Source organism: Cotesia typhae, unplaced genomic scaffold, assembly GCF_013202065.1.
Source record: "Cotesia typhae breed Kobodo isofemale line unplaced genomic scaffold, CoteBio_Ctyphae contig_5, whole genome shotgun sequence".
Classification (NCBI taxonomy): Eukaryota; Metazoa; Arthropoda; class Insecta; order Hymenoptera; family Braconidae; genus Cotesia; species Cotesia typhae.
In genome coordinates, this window is record NW_027423757.1 from 5242804 (window position 1) to 5267527 (window position 24724).

General features: G+C 31.0%; 5 protein-coding genes and 1 pseudogene across 17 annotated transcripts in view; 2 read left to right on the forward strand and 4 right to left on the reverse strand.

Moving 5' to 3' along the window:
* Nucleotides 1-24724, forward strand: part of LOC141531521 (disks large 1 tumor suppressor protein-like) — a 309925-nt gene that overhangs the window by 13795 nt on the left and 271406 nt on the right. The gene's annotated exons all lie outside the window — the stretch shown is intronic.
* LOC141530506 (facilitated trehalose transporter Tret1-like) lies at nucleotides 446-2043 on the forward strand. Its single transcript, XM_074247645.1, has 2 exons — nucleotides 446-533; nucleotides 601-2043. Exons 1-2 carry the CDS (start codon nucleotides 467-469, stop codon nucleotides 1911-1913), a joined length of 1380 nt encoding a protein of 459 aa, XP_074103746.1. The 5' UTR covers nucleotides 446-466; the 3' UTR covers nucleotides 1914-2043.
* On the reverse strand, nucleotides 5257-10642 carry LOC141530476 (facilitated trehalose transporter Tret1-like). The gene is made up of 2 exons (XM_074247594.1): nucleotides 9511-10642; nucleotides 5257-9185 (listed from the first exon to the last, which is right to left on the reverse strand). Exons 1-2 carry the CDS (start codon nucleotides 9587-9589, stop codon nucleotides 7813-7815), a joined length of 1452 nt encoding a protein of 483 aa, XP_074103695.1. The 5' UTR covers nucleotides 9590-10642; the 3' UTR covers nucleotides 5257-7812.
* LOC141530475 (facilitated trehalose transporter Tret1-like) lies at nucleotides 15642-17763 on the reverse strand. Its single transcript, XM_074247593.1, has 2 exons — nucleotides 17257-17763; nucleotides 15642-17177 (listed from the first exon to the last, which is right to left on the reverse strand). Exons 1-2 carry the CDS (start codon nucleotides 17318-17320, stop codon nucleotides 15790-15792), a joined length of 1452 nt encoding a protein of 483 aa, XP_074103694.1. The 5' UTR covers nucleotides 17321-17763; the 3' UTR covers nucleotides 15642-15789.
* LOC141530477 (facilitated trehalose transporter Tret1-like) lies at nucleotides 18491-21138 on the reverse strand. 2 transcript variants are annotated; one of them, XM_074247596.1, is made up of 2 exons: nucleotides 18712-21138; nucleotides 18491-18601 (listed from the first exon to the last, which is right to left on the reverse strand). In XM_074247596.1, exon 1 carries the CDS (start codon nucleotides 19592-19594, stop codon nucleotides 18728-18730), a length of 867 nt encoding a protein of 288 aa, XP_074103697.1. In that variant the 5' UTR covers nucleotides 19595-21138; the 3' UTR covers nucleotides 18491-18601; nucleotides 18712-18727. The 2 variants fall into 2 exon arrangements, with proteins under 2 accessions (XP_074103697.1, XP_074103696.1); XM_074247595.1 differs by having other exon boundaries at nucleotides 18508-18630.
* LOC141531461 (facilitated trehalose transporter Tret1-like) lies at nucleotides 21454-24199 on the reverse strand (annotated as a pseudogene).

The window sequence follows — 24724 nt, forward strand, 5'->3', positions numbered from 1 at the left end:
CACGTATTAGATTTTCTGCAGTTATCTTGAAAAGTATTGTACAGAGAGGGAGACAGGATAGGAAAAATGATTTAAGTTCTTTGCTGGTGGTACGCATCTGTGGCTTTAGATAGTCGTTAGTTATAAATAATGTCGTTATTAATGTCGAGCATATCACTTTCATGATAATGCCGATGTTTAATATTAAATTTGATCGCATTGAGAATCGCGTGACGAATATAGATATGCGATGATTTTTACTTTTTAGTTAAACAGTATTTGCTCATTAAATTTAGCTGATTTACTGTGACAGCGGGATTTAAAATTAATTATTATTATTATCGCTACAAGTTTTCAATTGTTGACAATGATAATATTTTTCCTGTCGTATGACTTCTTATCAGTTATGTTTTATTAAAACCACCCTCTTAACCGTAATGATAATCAGTTTTAATTGGAATTCTGATCAAGTTTCATTGACAGTAAAATGATTTATTTGAAAAATTTATTGAAAAATTGGAGTACGTGGCCGCAGTGGTTCGCCGCTTTTGACAGTAATTTTTATTATTTTTATTTATTGATAATTATTCATCAATACTAAAATGAAATTTATTTCAACAGTATTTTTAATGGCTTTTGTCTCTGGTCTCGAAACTGGATGGGCCTCCCCGTCGTTAGCAAAATTAATGAGTATTAATTCAACATTACCAATAAATGAATATCAAGCATCATGGATAGCATCATTATTGAACACAGGACGTTCATTTGGTGCAGTATTAGGACTATTAAGTACAGAATACTTAGGAAGTAAAACATCGCTAATTTACAACGCATATATACACGGAATTGGTATGACATGCTTATTGTTTGTTTACTCAGTTAATTGGCTCTATGCATCACGTTTTATTGTTGGTCTTGGCTCTGGAATGTGGGCAAGTATATTTCCAATTTATATTGGAGAAATATCAAATCCTAAAATACGTGGTGCATTAGTTTGTCTTATATCCATTGGAATGCCAATAGGTTTTATATTTGGCAACATAATAGGTGCTTACACCGAAATGTGGATATTTGGAACAATTAGTTTAGTGCCAGTATTATTGTTCTTAATTTTATTTATGTGGTTTCCTAAAACCCCTCACTTTCTTGTGCTGAAAGGCCAGATAGACGACGCACTGATTTCAATCGAATGGTACCAGCGTGATGCAAATGCAATTGTTGACTTAGTTTCAATAAAAAATTTCGTCGAGGAAAAACGATTTTTGAAAGCTACTGATTACATTAGAGATTTAATGCTGCCATTCAATCGCATCGCCTTGATTAAAGTTAACACCGTGCATTTCTTGTTACAAATGAGTGGATTTTGCACCGTCAGTTACTATATGGAAATAATATTAACTCAAGCACAAATAACATTGATGGATACTGCATTAGCAGTACCAACTATCGCGGGAACAGCACTAATAGGTGGTGTTATATCGATATATACCTGCGATAAATTAGGTCGAAAAGTTCTCTTAAGTACCAGCAGTATGTGTATAGCATTGAGTATGTTTTCTATCGGCATTTATTTTCATTTATTAAATTCAAAGTTTGATATTACGTCGTACGATTCGGTGATATTCTTTTTTTTCATAATGATTGAATTTTCTGTTTATTTGGGAATTGACCCCATATTAGGGACTATTAATAGCGAAATATTCTCACCAAATATTAAAATAATTGCCTGTTGCTTAACTAATTTTATGTCTGGATTATTTGCATCCATCGCAACACAATTTTATCAAACATTAGTTGACGCGATGTCTTTAAAGTGTGTGTTTTATTTTTATGGTGTAAATATGATATTGTTAGCGGTGTTTGTGTGGTACGCTTTTCCGGAAACCAAAGGAAAGTCACTACAAGAGATTCAAGATATGCTGAGGAAAAAGTGATGGACTAAAAAAAGTTTTTATATTCTCAGAATGTTAAATTTATTTTATATTATATTTGTAATCGAAAAGATCTTTTGTACTTTGTTATTGTTATAAGTAAAAAAATATATCATCTATTAATTTTTTTTTAGATTCGGATTTGAAATTTATTGAAAAACTTTAAAATATCACTGTACCTAGATATTGACATGGGTGAGAACAGTGGAATCTGGATGAAAAAAAAAATGTGTTACCCTATTTCTTTTTTTTTTCCTCCCACACCTCATAAGTTGACACTGTCATGAGGTGGTTTAGAGTCAAAAGTTTAAGTTCCAAGTTCGAGGAGTTGTCTCTTCTTTTTCCAATTTTTCTTCTCTTTCTATTTCTTCGCTTATAACTTCTACAATGGATTCTGTTGGTAAAACTAGAAGGAGTAGATTACTGACTCGCGTCTTCGGGCTTCTATTTTCAACTCAACTTTTTTTGGTATCTTTACATTACAGTATATAGTATATACATATCGAGTAACAAACATTAAGGCACATATGAGTAACAGCATGCATTATTCCGGTGCTAAATCGTTTGTGAATAATGGTGGCTATGAAACTTTCGGGACTTTATGAAATTACCTTAGTGTGTCGGTACTCCCATTAGCTTGGATCAAAATTATTTCACCTAACCCGATAATACTCCGCAAAAATCAACATTATTACAGTCTTAACAGTGTAAATTATTTTTGATGAAACACATCTCACGATAATTTTCATTATTTTATTTCTGTTATATTTTATTATCTTTACGTAAACATCATAGCTAATAAATTAACAAAGCTTAAGTAATTAAATACGTCACATAATTTTGATACGATCGTCGATACATACCGACGTATATCATAAAATTGGGTTGTCAACACCAATGTTTATTGGCGTGTACATTAATGGATTTAAACTCATAATAATGTATATATATGTATACATACAAGGAGAAGTAATTAAATTTTTAATCAACAAATTGATGGCATAAACCAAGTTCGTTTTTTCTAAAAAAAATTATTGACATTTACCACTTACAGTTAAAGTTGTAATTGTAAAAATAAAAAAAGAATTATCGGAGCATAAGATTAACACTTCCGAGTCCGAGGATTTACGATCTTCCAATCGCTTAACTCTCGCAAGGCGCCTGCTGCCAACTCAGCAGTTTTTGGTATTCCTAGAAAGTTATTACCACCAGAGTTTTATCATCTTTTGCACTATGCTTCCCTCACAGAGATGAAATTTCCTTATTATCTGTATAAATATATATATATGCATTAAAGATGTGTAATAAGATATTCTACCAGCTTAGAAGTTTGGTGGACCTGCATAGAATGACGATACCATAAAGGGAAAGTCCCAAGTCCAAAGGAAGGATTGTAGATGATGGCTCAACAGTAGTTTCATAATATAGTAACGGCAGTAGTCTGGACAACTTCGTGGAGTAGTATAAAGTACTTGTGAGACAAGTGGCTGGTTCTCAAGTCTCTTTACACCGAGACTTGGTGGGCTTAGAGTTCAAAGCTTCTCAGAGTACTTCTCATAGCCTTTTTTACGTTTTCATACAGTACTCATTATGTCATTACTTGTTTTATTTTTTTTCTCTTTGTTGTTTTTTCTTTTGTGCTGTTTTTTTCACTTTTAGTTACGCTCGGAAACTCTGCTCGCTAGTTGGCTCTGAAATCTTTCATAAATTGATGTCAAAAATAGAAAAAAAGAACGTTAAATCGGTATGAATTTATAAAACGCACTGCGTATCATTAAATAAAACTCGGAATTATTAGTCTGGAAGTTTTGATGTTTACACATACTAATGCTCATAGTTCATCCAGGCAATATATGGTTACATCGTATGATAATGGAAATAACCGAGGTAAGCCATGGATATGGTTTATAAATCGATAAAAGCTCTGGTGGATTGCCGGAAGTTGTTTTCCAGAAAATTTAGGTCATCTCCTTCCCTTCTCTTCCCTTCCTAACCCTTTAAATGAACGAATGAGAGTCATATACATATAACTTGGCGACTAACCAATGTCGTTTGCTCTTGTGTATCGTTCATATCCAGTGCATGACACATAGCTTCAGCTCTGTCGGAATAGTTCGAAGCAGATTGGAAAATTTAGCCGCATTCACGGCGTAATTCATTGACTATGACTCTGTAGATATGTGTGGTAACGTTGAACCGATTACACGGACTATTTATTACTTTCATCAATACATTTACTGCTGCACTTGTTACCATTATTATTATTAGTATAATTAGTATTGTTATAACTTAATATTATTATAATTTTTTTATTTTTCATTCTCAGATAACAATTGTTATGATTCACTGCAATAAGGTAATCAATAATGTAAAATTGATGCTAGACCATTCAAATTCTAATTACTGACATACACTACGAATTTTTAACTAACCAACTAATAGATTAATTTAAACAAACAATTTTTATTTTTATTTCTATTTATTTTTCTTCTGTTTTCAGTAACTCCATTTGTTAATTAACAAAATCAATTATGCCTTTATTTTTCTATTTAATTTAAGTTTACAACCGAGTGTTTAATTTGAAAAAAAAAAAAAAAAAAAAATCCTCGTATTCTTCAACAGTATTCATATTAGGTGACAAAAGTTTGAGCCCCGTGTTGTATAGAAGACTGCTTCTTCAGTATAGCATGGTTCTGTATTGATCCAAACATTTGAATAGAGCTTAGTAGTTTCCTGCGATAAGATCACGTGGAATAGATTTTTCCATACTGAATGTATGTCAAAATATTTCGATTTTTACTATGCATGTTCCCGGTTTTAGACCTAGTTATTATTAGCTGTCTAATTGGTTGTAAAAATTACATGATCGCGTCTCACTCGTAACTGATGTAAAAATAACGAACGTATGATGTATCACGGAATTAAATAAATATAAGGAGATGATCATTTATCTTTGATCCCTTACGTGTATCATTTGTTCTAAATAGTTCCCCTGCGGTAATTTGATATATATATATATATATATATATATATATATATATATATATATATATATATATATATATATATATATATATATATATATATATATATATATATTAATAAATAAATCAACAACTGCGTGGCTGATGGAGCAAATTCATTAATATTTCCTCCAGACCTCTTTCTCTCTCTTTCTTTTTTAAATAAATATATCATTTGCTAAGTATCAATTATAGAAAATAAATATACATGTGCAATGCGTTTGTTATGTAAAAATTATTTAATTTATGATAATTAATTAATTTTACATTTGAAGTGATTAACAGTATTTGGTCCTAGCGTGTTAGGCTAATAGACCGGGAACTTCCGAGTTTTAATTTATTGAGAATGATAGGTTTGATTGAATAAATAGTTCGTTAGGTAAATTTAATAAGTATATTATTTAAACTAAAAATTGGTTAAATTATAAATTCATTACAAATAATACAAAAAGGTGATATCTAATATTTTCTTTCATACAATGCGGTTTCAAAATGTTAAAATTTACAAATTAATAATTTTAAATTTTACCTGGTACAATTGGTGAATCTTGTTCTTTTACTTTTCGTTAATTTAATTCACTTCACAACTTTACTTTATTTTACAATTGGTTGTATAAAAAAAACAGAATTAGTCGTAATCTATTGATGATGTTAACACTAGATAGGTTAAAACACGAAGAGAGCGAACACCCAGCAGCTTCCCGGGTCCGAGATTTTTACGGGCCCTCCGTTGTCAATTGGAGGGAGAATTGAATACCCTCTCTTCGGATGTGTCGGAAAAATGCTGCGGTGGCGGTTTCCCCGTATTTTGATGTACAAGTATAGATCACAAGTTATCTATTATACTTGTATGCTTTTACCTCCTACACATTGTACAACGATACTCTTACTGGTACACTTATGTTAATGTATAGGCGCATCTATACACACACAAATGCACACGGAGATCTTAATGTTACTTGTTGTTTAACATATGAAAATTTTTGAATATTAACATTTCTTAAATTAATTTAATATTTAAACAATTTCTTCGAACGATTTTATCAATAATCGGATGATTTCTTTTTTGTGATCGATAAAAATTTTAATAAACAATTAGTCAATTCTTTTTAATAATTAATTTGTAACTTTTAATTTATTTGCTTTTAGTTTTTAACATTTACTAATTGTTCAATTTGAAATTCTTATTTATTATTTTTACCTTAAATTATTTATTATTCTCAAGACATTATCTAACTAAATTTATTGTAAAAGATTGTTTAAGAAATTTTGTTTATTATCATAAAATTATTATTTCTTTTGACTCATACTATATTATCTTCTATGCCTAATATTTGGACAGTAATGAGAGTATAATGATAAAAATTTCCCAGTCTGAGTTCGAGTGCCGCAATGTATTTAAGAAATACCTTTGAACTCTCTGGATATTTTTTCTAATGTTTAAACTCCATTTATTTGTTTGTTCCGGTTTTGTAATCTTAAATGCATTGAGGTCTCAGACTGAGCATCTAAATAAGGGACATGAACTCTAGTTATTTTCTTATCTGGTCTACGAACAACGAAAAATTATGACGGTCTTCAATATTATATAGAAAAGATAAACGTTATAAAAAAAAATGTTTTACATAACAGCGTTATTCACAACATGAGATGTATGACTGAATTTTCAATTATAATTGTCATCGATATCATATTGGATTATTTTATAAAATAATTCATTTCTGTGAACCTGATCGCTGATAATATTTGCTAGCCAATTTTTCCAGTAATTAATATTCCTAACTAACCATTATTCCGCTTAAAATAAAATTATTTCATAAACATACGCAAAGCTTCTGTTGATAAACATCATATCATTACAATTATTGTTATTCAGAGTAAATATTAATATTAATTTAAAAAACTTATTATTTATCATTCAAATGGCTTTGGCTTGCTTATTGATTTCATTATCCCTCCGGCATTGGTTAAAATTGCAAGCGCGTCGTTTTTTAAAAAAAATATACCCGTCGTTATTAATATTCATATACGTCAAAAATTTTTTTCTTTTATTTCAAGCGCAGATGTAGGTGCAAATGGCATATTACTCACGATGAAAATACATTATGTATCTAATGGATTGATTTTAACTTTAAAAATGAATTTTATAAAGCCAACAATAAAACGAATCAAATAATGGAAATAATCAACCACTCATTATTTAGTTTCATGTTTTAATCGGAGCTTTTATTATAATTTAACTGTAAAATATGGAAAAGCGCCAATTTATAAAAATATCATTTTAAATTATGAACAATGAATTGTGAATTACAATCATATCAAGTTACTGAAAAGACTATTAAGTTTATAATTCACGTTATTGACATTCATCAAACGGTTGCGCGAAATTCGATATATTTTAGCATTTACCACAACGTTTGTAGTAATTTTAATCAAAACTGAATATAAATAGATCAAACGCTCCCGTTAAGTGCATCAAAATTTAGTAAACATCTTGTTTTATCCATGTACATAGTAATATAGGATAATGTACAAGTTAATACATGATTCATCTTGCTTCCGTAATTATGTGTACAAGAATTGCACCTGTGATTGCTTTAAATTTATGTCCTAGATTTATAATAGATGTCGTCGCAGATAGGTTCCAACTGATTTATTGTCTGACAATTTACCTTGATAAGATAAAAACCAATCGTTGATGAATTCTCATTGTCTCAAATGGAAGTTATTAGTTAAAAAGTTGTGAAAAAATTCTATTTTCTAAGCAACCGTTCGTTACCAAAAGAAATCAGGTTTCTTTTTCAGTATATCAGTAAAAAAATGTTTAAAATTAATTTTGATGATTGAATATTTTTTAATGAGTTTTTTCTTATATAATTTTACACAGTTACACTTTTACGAATCACACTTTCGTCAATCAGTTCATTTTTTTTCTTATCAAGTAACATCTCTTGTATTTCTATAAGAGATTTACCCTTCGTTTCTGGGATAAACAATCTTATGTAAACTGCAATCACGATAAACAGTAACGAATATATCCAAAAAACATATTTTTCGGTGAAATTTTCGACCATTGGTTGGTAACTCTTGACAGAAGCAAATGCACATAATCCATTCACAGCATTAACGAACGAAACTCCTACGATTTTTACATTGGGTGCAAACACCTCACTCAATATTGTAGCAACTGTTGGTTGTATACCGATAGCAGAGAAAAGTTGAAAAATGACAACCGCAATTATTGACAACCACTGTAAATTTTTGTTATCTTTACTCAAATCCAACAACTGATAATTTAGTCCCAATAGAAACGTTGAAAAGGCTATGCTGATTGAAGAAAAGAGTAGCATATTACTTCTGCCAAATTCATCGCTGGTGTACGTTGCAAACAAACCGAAACATGAACTTATAAAGCTCACTATGATTACCAAATCAATTGGATTTATTGTTTGTATTTTGACGTTTCTTAAAATAATTTCCATATACGCAGGAACCGTATAGATCCCGCTGAATTTAGTGAGTGCCACAACAACATTTATTTTAAACAATATTTTGCGATTTGTCGGCGAATTGATGGCCCGTAACTTAGACACTAGTGTTGAGGTTCGGTTTGCTCGCATAAAATGTGAAAGAGCATCAAGTTCGTTGGTAACATCAGCATTACGATTATAGAATCTAATTGATTTTATAGCCTCGTCCATTTTACTATTGAGCACAAGAAAAGACGGAGTGTGAGGCATAATGCTAAATGAACCCAAAAATAATAAAGTTGGGACCAGACTGACAGTAGCAAAAAGCCACATGTCCAAATATTTTCCCATCAAATTTCCACAAAAATAGCCTATAAAGCATCCATTTACGGACAAAGCTACTAGGGCGCCTCGAATCTTAGGATGTGAAATTTCTCCGATATATAACACATATGCGCACTGATAAATTCCAAAACTAAGTCCACTGAGAATTCGTGATACGTAGATCAATGGTACTGACTTAATGATCAAGAAGCATGTCCAGCTCAAAGCCATCGGAATTCCAGTTATTAGGGCTGACTGTTTACTACCGATCTTGTAAACAAGTATTACACCCAAAATGGAACCAAATGTTTGCGCGAAACTTATAAGCGATGCTATCCATGAGGCCTCTGATTTAGTGATTGGAAGTTCTGAATTAGGGTTTGTCGTCGCATCCAGTTTTGATAAGAATGGTGATGTCCAACCTCCTTGTAATCCTATCACCGATGACATCAGAAATACTAAAAGTACCATCGTAAATATATTTATGTATAGTAACTTTATTTACACGGAAAAAAATAAATAGGTCGTACAACATGAAGTTTTACTGAATACAAATTAGACTTTTAAACTAAAAAAGTTAATAAGCATAAAAGAATTCTATTTTGGAGCTTTGTGATTTAAAAATAGCCATAAAGTCTTGTTTTTGAGCTCAAAAACAACGTAACAGGCGAAATTTGAAGCACTTTGCATTTTAAATTGGCGGGAAGTTGCCGGGGTGGCTTACAGGGTCAACCGTTTTCCTTATTTTTTTCCGTGTAGTTATTCCTTTCTAACTTAACTTACATTCAAAAGCAGCTAACCACTGAGGCCATAAAATAAAACGATTTCGACGATGAGAAATTATTTGCGATACACTGTCCATAGTTGAATATTTTTTTCATCACGAAGTAGTTTTACCATTAATTACTGTTTGGCTACTATTATCATTTTCACTTGACATAATAATTATAAACTTGAAATTTTGTTATTATCGATGATATCATTCTTTTGTTTAACGATAAAGAAACCGTAATTTAAAAATAAGTGGAAATAAATGTCGCATAACAGTAAATTTAATGCTTACGCCACTAATAGCGCAATTTTTTTATTTTCAAAGCAAGAAGTGAAAAAAAGCATTACGATTATATAAATTAGAATTTTATTGATAAAGACATATACACAATAAAACAAGCGGTGTTAAAATGGACTCATTTTAACACCGCCATGTAACACCTGGAAATTAACACCGGTGTAGCGGTGTTAAGAATCCGGTGTTAAATCGGTGTAATAACGGTGTAACAGTAGAATAAATTTACACCGTATCGGAGTATGAATATTACATGATCCATAACACACAATTATTATTCAATATTTATCAAAATGAGACAAGTAAAATTCATTGAAAAATTTTTAATTTATAAAATTACGCAGAAATCGATTTAATGAATGTTATAAAACAAGCTAACAATATAATGGATGTTTTAAACATAATAAATTAATAATTTGATAACTTGGCTTTTTTTTTTCTGATATTTAATTTGCACATAAACTCATATTGTAACACATAATCTCCCATAGCTTACATAATAGCATTATATTATCATTATACAGTCAACGTTCTCTGTATTTGACTCACCCGTACAAGACCATTCTCTGTATTTGACTCGTACTTGTCCATAAGAGCTGTGTAAAATCGTCAAATATAGAGAGCGTCGACTGTAAAAGAAAATTCTTTGAATTTCACCGTGAATGGGTAATTCGTAAATTCTTAAATTGTCCGATAAACGTCGTAAAATTGCCCAAAAAATTTTTCATCTATTAATTACGGGACAAATCTACAGCTGTGCACTGAAAAAAATTTTAACTCGACTCAAGAGCAAAAATCTTGAACTAAGAACACCAATTGGAAGAAAATGAATTTCTTGAGTCAAGAGGAAAAATTCTTGAGTCAAGATAGATTCTCATGAATTAAGAAAATTATCTTGACTCAAGAATATTTCCTCTTGGCTCAAGAAATTCATTTTCTTCCAATTGGTGTTCTTGGTTCAAGATTTTTGCTCTTGAGTCAAGTTAAAATTTCTATCGGTGTGCAAAAATAAATTATCTCTATGAATATCATTTAAGAAACGTTCAAAATTATCCTAAAATTGTTCTAAAAATATAATATGTTTCAAATTTGTTGTAAAAACACTCTAAAATCCTCCAACAAATTTTCCACAATTGTCTCAAAATTATCCGAAAAATATCTCAAAAGTATTCAAAATTTGTTCTCAAATTGTTAAAAAAATGATTTAAGATTATTCAAAAAAGGTTCCACGTAAGATTTAAGGACAAAATTTCAACTAAATTGCTTCAAATAAATTGCATTGATTCTAAAATTATCGTAGAAATATTTCGAAAATCTTAAAAAAAATACTTCAAAGTTATGAAATAATTACTAAAATGCACTATTTTGAAGTTTCCGATTATTCATATGATGTTCTAGAATTGTCCTTTAATAATAGTGTTAAAGTATCACGGATCGAAAATTTACATCGAGAGAATTTCACATTAGTATTACACCCATTTTTACATCGAAATTTTTTACAGTGTATATTTAATTAAAAATTTTTATCGACTCAATATTTTATTATTTCAAACTTTCTAAGTTAAATATTTACTTTTTTTGATTATTTACACTAGTCACAAAAATTAAGGGATATAAAAAAAATTCCAAATTTTTTGGTGATTTTCAGCGAGCTGTAACTCCGAGGAAAATGATCGCACAGAAAAAAAAAAAAAGCAAATTGTAGCTCCAAGTGTCTAGTTTTTAGATATGATCATGAAAATTTTTTGTCATCGTCAGGTCTGGAGAAATCCTAAGAAAACTACTGAAAAAAAATTTTTCGAAATTTTTTTTCGTCTTAAAAAAGGTCTACGGGCTTCAAAAAAATTTTTTCGATTGTTTCGTTTAAAAGCTCTTTTAGTAAATTTAATACCCTTTAATTTGACGTAATCAAAAAGCCTGTACGATAATTTGCCGCGGAGTTATCGTCAATCAAAGCAAAAAAGGTTTTTTTGACTTTGGAAATCAATAACTCTGGAAATAATGACCGTATAGGAAATCGAAGGAGGGTTTTGAAAACTACACAATATTCTCTATAAGAAAACGTAAACCGCTTTTGAAGAAAAAATTTTTTTTGAATTGAAAACTCGGACTGAAAAAAAGACAAAAATTCGCATAATTAAGGATATTTGGATAACTTGGTATAACTTTGGATAAAATGGATGAACGAAGGATATCGTTGGTAATTTTTTAACTTCAAAGTGTCCCCTAAAATCCCTAAGAAATTCAAAGCGCTGCGATTTTTTGTTCATAGTGCCCAGAAGCTTCAAATTCTGTGTTTTCGCAAAAATCACCATTATGAGCAATTTTGTGATTTTTATTCATTTTTCCATTGAAAAAATTTTTTTCAAAATTCTTTATTTTTCGATCAAAGAGATTGATTTTTCAAGAAATTTGAAAAAAAAAAAAAAATTTTCAATTTTTTCGAAAATTTTTTTCGAAATTTTTTTATCAAAAATTTTTTTTTAATTTTTTTTTTTATCGTCTTCAGAATGCTTCACTATTGTCAAAAAAATTAACTCAATTTTTTCTGTCCGCTACAACTGCCTTAGTTTTAAATCTCATTTTAAAAATTCAATAAAAACAAATTGATATACCCCCGCGGAGTTCGGCTTTTCCTCACACAAAACTTGAATTTTACGTTTTCTTTTTAGCCTAAATTCCTTACGTGAATTTTATGTAAGCTTTTCTTTGATAAGCACCTTTTGATATGCCTCGTCGACATTTAGCTGCCACAGATGTGGCTCGCATTGTTACCCTCCTTCAAGAGGGCTACAGTCAGGTGGAAGTAGCAGCTTCTATGGGAGTGAGCCAGTCCGTTATCAGTCGGGCCTATGCCCGATTTAACGCGACTCAAAGTTACGATCGTCGTCCGGGTCAAGGTAGACTACGAATCACTACCGAGCGTGATGATCGAGCTATCATTCGAGAAGCTCGTCGAAACCCTACTGCGCATGCCCACACGATCGCTCATCAATTTCGCAGTCGTCGACAACGTCCTCCCCAACAACACATATCGGCATCGACGGTTCGAAATCGCTTTCGAGAGCAAGGACTACGCGCTAGACGCGCAAATCGCGTGCCTATGCTCACTCCACGACATCGCCGAGCCCGATTGGCCTATGCTCATGATCATCACCATTGGGGTCGTAGACAGTGGACCAGTGTATTATGGACTGACGAATCTCGATTTTGTCTTCATGGCAGCGATAGACGATCTCTCGTTTGGCGCCGTCGTGGAGAACGAGATCGGGATGGTTTTACGAGACCAGTTACAGCTTTCAATGGTGGATCAGTCATGGTGTGAGCAGGCGTGTCCTTCAATACCAGAACCCCGTTGGTCATCGTTCGTGGGACGTTGACTGCCGATAGGTACGTCGACGAAATTCTGGAGCCACACGTCCTGCCTATGCGCACACGCATGGGGGCAAGACGGTTCATTTTGATGCAGGATAATGCTCGTCCTCACACTGCAGTTCGTACGCGAACTTTTCTCCGCGCCAACATCGTAACAACGCTTAATCATCCAGCGATGAGTCCTGATTTGAACCCAATTGAGCATGTTTGGGACATGCTTGGGCGTCGATTGCGGCGAGACTATCCGCAACTGCACAATCTTCATCAGTTGACTCAAGCGTTGTTACGTTGTTGGCAAGGAATTTCGCAACGTGATATTCGACGATGCATCAACATGCAAGAGCGTTTACGAGCTGTGATTCGGAACAGAGGTGGCAATACACGGTACTGAGCAGTTACTGCCGTGCGTACAGAGGTCATTCGGCAGCTGCAAACAGACAAACACGCAGACAAAGACACACACACACACACACACACACGTGTGTGTGTGAGAAGCGTAAATCCGACCGAGCAACCTCCACGTGGTACGCTTTGGGTAACGCTAATGCCGGCGGTAAAACAACAGTCGAAAAAATTGAGAAAATTTCGAAAAAATTTTCGAAAAAATTGAAATTTTTTTTTCAAATTTCTTGAAAAATCAATCTCTTTGATCGAAAAATAAAGAATTTTGAAAAAAATTTTTTTCAATGGAAAAATGAATAAAAATCACAAAATTGCTCATAATGGTGATTTTTGCGAAAACACAGAATTTGAAGCTTCTGGGCACTATGAACAAAAAATCGCAGCGCTTTGAATTTCTTAGGGATTTTAGGGGACACTTTGAAGTTAAAAATTACCAACGATATCCTTCGTTCATCCATTTTATCCAAAGTTATACCAAGTTATCCAAATATCCTTAATTATGCGAATTTTTGTCTTTTTTCAGTCCGAGTTTTCAATTCAAAAAAATTTTTTCTTCAAAAGCGGTTTACGTTTTCTTATAGAGAATATTGTGTAGTTTTCAAAACCCTCCTTCGATTTCCTATACGGTCATTATTTCCAGAGTTATTGATTTCCAAAGTCGAAAAAAACCTTTTTGCTTTGATTAACGATAACTCCGCGGCAAATTATCGTACAGGCTTTTTGATTACGTCAAATTAAAGGGTATTAAATTTACTAAAAGACCTTTTAAACGAAACAATCGAAAAAATTTTTTTGAAGCCCGTAGACCTTTTTTAAGACGAAAAAAAATTTCGAAAAATTTTTTTTCAGTAGTTTTCTTAGGATTTCTCCAGACCTGACGATGACAAAAAATGTTCATGATCATATCTAAAAACTAGACACTTGGAGCTACAATTTGCTTTTTTTTTTTTTTCTGTGCGATCATTTTCCTCGGAGTTACAGCTCGCTGAAAATCACCAAAAAATTTGGAATTTTTTTTATATCCCTTAATTTTTGTGACTAGTGTATTTTTAATTATCAAACATAAAAAGTTTAATTATAAAAATTGTGTCAGTCAAAATATTATCAACACCGGAAAATCTATAACACCGATGTAACACCAAAAAAAAAATATTTACACCGCGAACGGTGTTATTACTACACCGATTTCGGTGTTGAATTTAACACCGGAATTATTAACACCGTACACCGCATGGACTTACACCGGTTTTTTTTACAGTGTAGAAATTAAATGCTTATCGACTATCGAGTTGCATGCATACAGCAATTATATTGAGTATCAGTATGTTGAATTATTAAATGCCTAACTTAAAACACGAAATTTATTTCAGAATGCATGCGATTGATGGACTATAAAAAATTGCTCAAAGTGTTTTAAGTTATTTTGTGACAGTAATCCAGCACAATGTGAAAGTTAATACAAGACTTATTCTGCTTCTGTAATTATATAAACATGAATCGTACTTGTAACTCCATGTCATTAATAATAGATGCTATCCAAGATGCTTCCCAACTGATTTATCGTCTGTCAATGTAACTTGATATTACGAAGACCCATCGTTCATAAATTCTCATTGCCCTGAATGAAATTTATAAGCCCAATAGATATTACGAAAAATTATGTTTTTTAAACAACTGTTAGGTGTCAGAAGAAATTATTTTTGTTGAGTAATGAATATCGTTTTAAATTGTACCAATACTCATAAATTATGGTATCATAGATAACCATCGCAGCCCTTTGTAATTTAAATTCTTTTCCGGAAATTTTCTGATGTTTATTTCATTTTTCGATAAGATATTAGAGACGAATGTTTTATTTGAAATGTCGTCTTTTATAAATTATGAATGAATTTCTCTGTAAATAATGATCGAAAATACATTTGAGTAAAAAAGTAATTATGATAGGCATTAATAATTGTGAGTAAATCACTTAAAAAATTTACTTTACTCAATTTCAATTGTTAACGATCAAGCTGAAAATAATTATAAGTTACAGCAATTGTCTAAAATTAGTTAGAAAAACAAACAAGTATTAAGAATGTATAAACCAAACTTTTTAATGACAATAACAGCTTTTACAGATTTTCTGAAATTAAGATCACAAAATTTTATATCATATTAATTGTCAAAAAAGCATTATAATCATAAATTAAAATAATTTTATCTATGTGTGATAAATTTTACACTTTTTTAATGACTCTATTATCATCATCACTCGATTTATCTTCTTTGTTTGATTTAGTTTTAATATCTCGCGATAAAATTTCTTGTATTTCCGCTAGAGATTTACCTTTAGTCTCAGGAATAAAAATAATCGAATACAGTCCTGAGGAAAACATAAGAAAACTATAAATCCAAAAAACATATTTTTCAGATAGAACGTCTACCATAGGTTGATAACTACGACTGGCAGCAAATGCGCATAATCCAGAGACCACACTGCTAATTGAAGCGCTTAAATTTTTGACACTTGGTGCAAACATTTCACTTATCAACGTAGATGGTACTGGTATCAAACCTAAGGGAACTGAAAGTTGATAAACAACTAACGCGATTATAGAAATCCACTGTAGATTAGGATTAGTGTAACCAATATCTAACAATTGATAATGAAGTCCCCATAAAAACATTCCGATTCCCACACCAACAGATGAAATCAGGAGCATAACAGGTCTTCCATACTTATCATTTGTGTAAATTGATATCCAACTGGATACGATGCTCAAAACATTACCGCTAATCACTAAATCCGAAGGTACCACGACGTTTATGCGCGCATTCGTTAGCAAAATTTCCATGTAAGCATTTACGGTGTAGTTTCCACTGAGTTGAAAAAATGCAAACACAATATTTACCATTATTAATGCCTTTCGATTCACTGGAGTATTTAGTTCGCGTAACGTTTCTTTAAATGTTAGTGATTTGCTTGATTGAATAAACTCTTTAAGGGCTTCTAGTTGGTTTTTGACGTCGGCGTTGCGATCGTAGAATTCAATTGATTTGGCTGCTTTATCAATTTCATTGCGCCGTATCAAATAGTGAGGTGTGTGAGGCATAATGCTAAACGATGCTAAAAATATTAAATTTGGCACAAGAATTATGGTTGCAAACATCCACAAATTAACAAATTTTCCTATTACTGTGCCACATAAGTTACCTACCATAAGGCCTTGCATAACTAAAGCAATTAATGCACCACGAATTTTGGGGTGTCCAATTTCTCCGATATACAACGGAAAACAGCTGAAAAACATTCCGAAACTTATACCATCAAGTGTTCGAGACACATAAATCAATGTCACTGAATTTTTTATGAGAAATAACACCCAGCCAATAGCTATTGGTACTCCCACAAATAGCGAAGATAATTTTGTTCCGATAATGTGAACTAATAATGCTCCTAAAATTCCACCAACCGGACGAGAAAGATTGATTAGCGATGCTATCCACGAAGCTTCGACCTTATCTATTGGAAGTTCTGAATTTGGATTCTCTTGTACATCTAATTTAGCCAAATACGGTGAAGTCCATCCTGCTATTGAACCCATCATGACCGACAGTAGAAACACTGAAACCATCATCAATTAATCACTCAACTGAATTTTATTACAATTAATTGATCAAATAGTCATTTCACGTGTACTTACATTCTGTGCCTGCAAGCCATTGCTGGAATAAACCAAATTTCTTTAACGGTTTTGATGAATCCATAGTTAGCTGCACTATTTAACTTACTAGCTAATAATTAACAGTTTTATCATTATCAAACTCGAAACAAGTATTTTTGGTTCTTTTGTGGCAGGATTTAAATATTACTCTATTGTATATTTTAGACAAAGAACACGGAATAACATTTCGGGTAGTGATTAGTATTTTCCGCAGTAACAGAACTGACTGAAGATTAGAATCATGTTTCATTATTTCTTATATATGTGTGATAATGTTGATTAATCAATGATTGACACAGTAAACAAAATTTCATTTATATTTGACGAGAGATCTACATTATCAAATAATTAACTCGATCACAATATGTCTAAGTAGATAAGGTTATATTTATTAACGTTACCGCCATTATATTTATTAGCTTATTACTGTTTCTACCGTTAGAAGTAAATAAATAATTAATTAGATTCTTATGCAAATAAAATAATTATAAAGACAAATATTTTAATGATGGTAATGAACAATAAGTTCTATTTTTTATGATAACAGAATAAAAAAATGTCTATATTTATTTATATGATACAAATAAAAAGTGATACATAGGAGAAGTTTTTTTTTTTTTTATTTTTAGTATCAATTTTTTTATCTTCCCGCTGAGAAAGTTGAAAATTTCAAAATTTCCTAAAATTTGTTTTTTTGAAATATTTAAATGGCTCAACCGATCAATTCTAAAAACTAATCAGCTCTTATTCTCAAAAAACCATGTCGATCGTCACCGGTACGGTCAAAATCGATTGATTCGTTCGTGCATTATCATTGTCGAAAAAATTTGGAAAAAGTGACTTTTGTAAATCTTCAATTTTCTTAGCGGGACGTTACAAATATTATACGAATTTTTATTATACATCATTTTAGGTACAATATTTGAGTAAACCATTCGGCTGTATAGCTCAATCATACAAGACTAGAATCATTGATGTTACATCCTTTCACTTTCTCTGATTTTTTTCCAGAGGATAACATTTCATGTATTTCGATAAGAGTTTTATCTTTCGTTTCAGGAACAAAAACTATTGTATAGATTTCAGTGACGATCATAAGTAATGTATAGGTCCAAAATACATATTTTTCGGTCAAAATGTTTACCAATGGCTGATAACTTCGACTTGCAGCGAACGCAAATATCCCAACGTTTATATTAATGATACAACTACTTACACTTTTAACGTTTGGTGCAAACATTTCACTAACTAGTATTGCAGGCACTGAAAGTAGTCCTAAACTCGACATAATTCGGTACATAATTGTACCAGTAATTGATAACCACTGTAATTTTAAATCGCCATAGTCAAGATCTAATAATTGAAAATTTAAACCTATCAAAAACATTGCAAATGCAACTCCAATACTTGAAATTAATAACATAATATTTCTACCCATTCTATCAATTGTTTAGATAGATAACCAACTTGATACAATTCCGATCACACTGACACCAATAATGAGATCCGATGGTTTCATGATGTCGAGCCTTGCTTTAGTCACTATAATTTCCATGTATGCGGAAAATGCATATGGACCATCGAGTTGAGTGCAAACAGTAATTATACTAATCATTAGTAAAGTTTTCCAATTAATTGGTTTACTTAATGATCGAAATTCATCCCAGAATGAATGCGACGGATGAGCTCTTAAAAATTGTTCAAGTGCTTTAAATTCATTTGTGGCGTCGGCAGTTCTATTATAGAAAGACATTGATTTAACTGCTTTATCCATCTTATTACAACGAATTAAATAGTGTGGTGTGTGCGGCATCATACTAAACGACACCATGAATATTACATTAAAAACAAGACTCACAGCAGCAAACAGCCACATTTTGAAATATTTTCCCATGATGTTGCCACATAGATGGCCCATCAAAAAACCTTGGATGTTGAAAGTAATTAATGCGCCTCGAATTTTAGGGTGCGACATTTCTCCAATATACAACGAAAATGAGCTATAATACATTCCTATTCCTATACCACACAAAATACGGGATACATAGACTAACGTCACTGAATTAATGATAAAAAAACATATCCATCCAATAGCTAATGGAATTCCAGAAACCAATGTAGTTGATTTAGTCCCTATCAAATAGATGAAGATCGCACTTAAAATGGATCCCCCTGCTCGGGATATATTGATTAGAGACGCGATCCAAGATGCTTCGGTTTCATTTATCGGAAGTTCTGAATCCGGATGTTTTGTTACATCTAATTTAGCTATAAATGGCGAAGTCCATCCTGCTACTAGGCCAGTGACTAGTGTCATCAAAAATACTAGCCAAATATAATTAGTTAATTTAAATATTTTTAGCTAACCTTTGTAAAACATTTGATGTAATTTATACTTATATTCTGAAGCAGCCAACCATTGTGGCCATAAAGTAAAGAAAATCAGTTCCATAGCAATTGTTATTTTTCAATCAATTTAGTATTTATGATCTATTGAATAAAATAATACATGCCTTACAATGCTTACTACCAATATGAATTGAAATAATCTTTCAATCAAATTTTAGTTGGAATAGTTTTGTAATTGTAATGGTGGACTTGACTTGACAGGCAGCCATTGACTGCCTTCACTCACGGTTTTTTTTTTTTTACGTAGTATTCAAGTGATCAATTACCTAAGTCAATCGCTAGTTTCCATTATTGTGAATGGTTTTTGCAATACAATGAGTGAATTATATCATTTCTTAGAAGTTTTAATTTCCTTTAGTTATCTTTTGTTGCGTAAGTTTAAGAAATTAACATTTGTCGATAATGTCAAAAAAAGTGAAATATTAATTGTAGCTTTATTTAATAACTTGACATGATAAGTTATGTATTATTTTTAATGTTCATGCATAATACTTAAAAAGAATATTATAATATTCATATAAATGGGATATTCAATTTTAGTATAAATATAAATATTTATATGGAACTAAATATTGCTGGAGGGCCCGAATGACAAGTATTTAAATTTGGCAAAACTATGAATTTTGGTGAAATTTAATTTTTTTATAAGTTTATGCAGTTCCTATTGCTTCATTCACATCATTGTAGTAACCGACTCTTAGATAAAAAAATATGATGTTTTATAGTAATCACAAAATACCCACTTGAGTAAAAAAAAATTGTATCGAATTATAAATGATTCGATTGTATAATCATAGAGACTTATATGTAATTCTAATAATTATACAAAAATTACAAACATCATTATTTATAATTATACATGAATTATATGTGACGGATAGAATTAAAAAAAATTCATTAAATATTCATACGGTGTTAATAATTCTGGTGTTAAATTCAACACCGAAATCGGTGTAGTAGTAACACCGTTCGCGGTGTAAATATTTTTTTTTTGTGTTAAATCGGTGTTATAGATTTTCCGGTGTTGATAATATTTTGACTGACACAACTTTTATAATTAAACTTTTTATGTTTGATAATTAAAAATAAATAATCAAAAAAAGTAAATATTTAACTTAGAAAGTTTGAAATAATAAAATATTGAGTCGATAAAAATTTTTAATTAAATATACACTGTAAAAAATTTCGATGTAAAAATGGGTGTAATACTGATGTAAAATTCTCTCGATGTAAATTTTCGATCCGTGTTACTTTAACACTATTATTAAAGGACAATTCTAGAACATCATATGAATAATCGGAAACTTTAAAATAGTGCATTTTAGTAATTATTTCATAACTTTGAAGTATTTTTTTTAAGATTTTCGAAATATTTCTAAGATAATTTTAGAATCAATGCAATTTATTTGAAGCAATTTAGTTGAAATTTTGTCCTTAAATCTTACGTGGAACCTTTTTGAATAATCTTAAGTCATTTTTTTAACAATTTGAGAACAAATTTTGAATACTTTTGAGACATTTTTCGGATATTTTTGAGATAATTGTGGAAAATTTGTTGGAGGATTTTAGAGTGTTTTTACAACAAATTTGAAACATATTATATTTTTAGAACAATTTTACGATAATTTTGAATGTTTCTTAAATGATATTCATAGAGATAATTTATTTTTGCACACCGATAGAAATTTTAACTTGACTCAAGAGTAAAAATCTTGAACCAAAAACACCAATTGGAAGAAAATGAATTTCTTGAGCCAAGAAGAAATATTCTTAAGTCAAGATAATTTTCTTAATTCATGAGAATCTATCTTGACTCAAGAATTTTTCCTCTTGACGCAAGAAATTCATTTTCTTCCAATTGGTGTTCTTAGTTCAAGATTTTTGCTCTTGAGTCGAGTTAAAATTTTTATCAGTGCACAGCTGTAGATTTGACCCGTAATTAATGGATGAAAAATTTTTTGGACAATTTTAGGACGTTTTTGGGACAATTTAAGAATTTACGAATTACCCATTCACGGTGAAATTCAAAGAATTTTCTTTTACAGTCGACGCTCTCTCTATTTGACCACATTCTTCCTCTATATTTGACGATTTTACACAGCTCTTATGGACAAGGAGGAGTCAAATACAGAGAATGGTCTTGTACGGGTGAGTCAAATACAGAGAGCGTTGACTGTATAATGATAATATAATGCTATTATGTAAGCTATGGGAGACTATGTGTTACAATATGAGTTTATGTACAAATTAAATATCAGAAAAAAAAAGCAAAGTTATCAAATTATTAATTTATTATGTTTAAAACATCCATTATATTGTTAGCTTGTTTTATAACATTCATTAAATCGATTTCTGCGTAATTTTATAAATTAAAAGTTTTTAAATGAATTTTACTTGTCTTATTTTGATAAATATTGAATAATAATTGTGTTTTATGGATCATGTAATATTCATACTCCGATACGGTGTAAATTTATTCTACTGTTACACCGTTATTACACCGATTTAACACCGCTACACCCGTGTTAATATCCAGGTGTTACATAGCGGTGTTAAAATGAGTCCATTTTAACACCGCTTTTTTTACCGTGTATATGTAATTCGATATAATTACACAAAAATTACAAACTTCATTGTTTATAATTATTATATATGAATTATATGTAACGGGTAGAATTAAAAGAATTTATTTTTATTAATATCTTTTAAACATCTATGAGTATGATAACGGCTGGTAATAGTTGTGAGGATCATTGTGAGGATAAATGAAAACTTATTCAGAACAATTTTTTTTACTTCACTCCGTATATTTTTCTAAAACGTGAAGACAGTGTACGGACTAACCGCACTAGCAATTGACTGCCGTACTAGTAATTTTTTTACATTTTTTATAAATGTAATTAAACAAATGAGTTCAAAAATCACGCTAACTTTATAATATCAGGTATTTAGTTTTTGAAATATCTCTTTTTTACTGATTTACCGTTTAAATTGAGACATACTAACAATTTTTTATTATAAAATCAGGCATACAAAAAATTTAACACAGTATTTTTACTGTAGTTAACACTTTGTAGGATTCTGAAAAATTACACAATATAATATTTTATAGACTTTCATATTACAAAGAATTACTTGTCATTATTAGACTCTTTATTATCATGCGACTTGGCTTTAACTCTTCGACTCAGAATTTATTGGATTTCTGGAAGAGATTTACCTTTAGTTTCAGGAATAAAAAAAATCGTATACAGCGCCGTAAGAATTAAAAGCAGTTAATAAGTAAAAAATAAATATTTTTCTGTCAAAATATTTACTAGTGGTTGATAAAAAAAACTTGGTAGCCAAAAACGCAGATATTCCGATCAGTGAACTTATAATACAAGAGCCTACACCTTTCACACAAGGTGCAAAAATTTCACTCGCCAATGCCAAGGGAACCACAGTTAATCCAGAAGAACCAGCAATTTTGTATAAAATCATTGAAACAATAGATAACCACTGCAAGTTTGGATTACGAAAATTGAGATCTAACAGCAGATAATTCAAACCTATCAGAAATATTGCAAACGCTGCTCCAATAGATGAACTAAAGAGCATTATGGTTCTACCATATTTATCATAGGTTAAAATTCCTAGAAAACTGAATAAAATACTTATCAAACTCACAATAATCACTAAACTTGATGGTTCAACGATTTCTACGTGGGCATTGGCTAGTATAATCTCCATGTACGAAGAAAATACGTAGCGACCACTTATTTGTGTTAGTATAGCGATGATACTAACCATCAGCAATGCTCTACAGTTAACTGGTGTATTGAGTTCATGCAAAATATTTTTGAATGTTGTTGATTGATTAGCTTGGTAAAAAGCTTGGAGAGTGTTAAAAAAGTTCTTTTTTAACATGAGCTTTTCTGTCGTAAAGCAGAATTGATTTAGCTGCTTCTTCAACTTTATGGCAACGAATTAAGTGGTGTGGTGTTTGGGGCATTACGCTGAATGAGATCAAGAATGTTATACTTATAGCGAGACTTACTGCAGCAAACACCCACATGTTCAGGTATTTTCCCATTATACTGCCGCACAAAGTACCCACTAAAAATCCTTGCATAGTTAAGGCTATCAAGGCTCCACGGATCTTAGGATGCGCAATTTCGCCAATATACAGCGGAGATACGCTAAAAAGTATTCACATACCCACACCAGAAACAACGCGTGATACATAAATCAGTGGTAATGAATCGATTACGAAAAAACACAGCCATCCCAGTGCAAATGCCACTCCAGATAATATTATTGACAGTTGCGTGCTAATAACATACACTAGTACTCCACTGAAGATTGCGCCACATGGTCGGGTGAGATTTGGAAGAGATGCTATCCAAGAAGCATCGATGTCACTTAATGGGAGTTCTGAATTTGGATATTTTCTTGCATTTAGTTTGGCCAAGTAGGGTGATGGCCAGCTTGCTACCAAACCAGCATTTAATTGGATGAAACATACTGAAAAATTTCAAACATCAAGTCACGTATTTTATTAATTTATGGAAAAAATATTTAATATTGTACGTCTTACATCGTGCTAGGATTTTATATCATAATTTAGATAGTTAAATGCGATAGATTAATGTAAATCCTCTTGAATAAATTTTCATTCTATTGATTTTGACTTTGTGTTTTATTAATATTTCATGGAATTTTAAATGAGCAAGTGTATGAGGCATGGATTTTTATACAGGCAAACTTTTTGGTTTTTTATACTTACATTCTATAGTAGCTAACCATTGCGGCCATAAACTACAACAGCCTAATTTCAATGATAAATTTATTTTCAATAGTTATTATTAATTGAATTATTTGAATCACTATCAAATTATTTTTTCTTATTTCTCTTGTTATTTGAACATTAATGCAAGCATATTTACGTTATTTCAAGTTTATACGAAATAACGCAATATACATTTACCATTCTAAGAAATTACAGTTTTAAATAAGTGTGCAGATAGTATAATCGACTCAGCAATTTAGATAACGC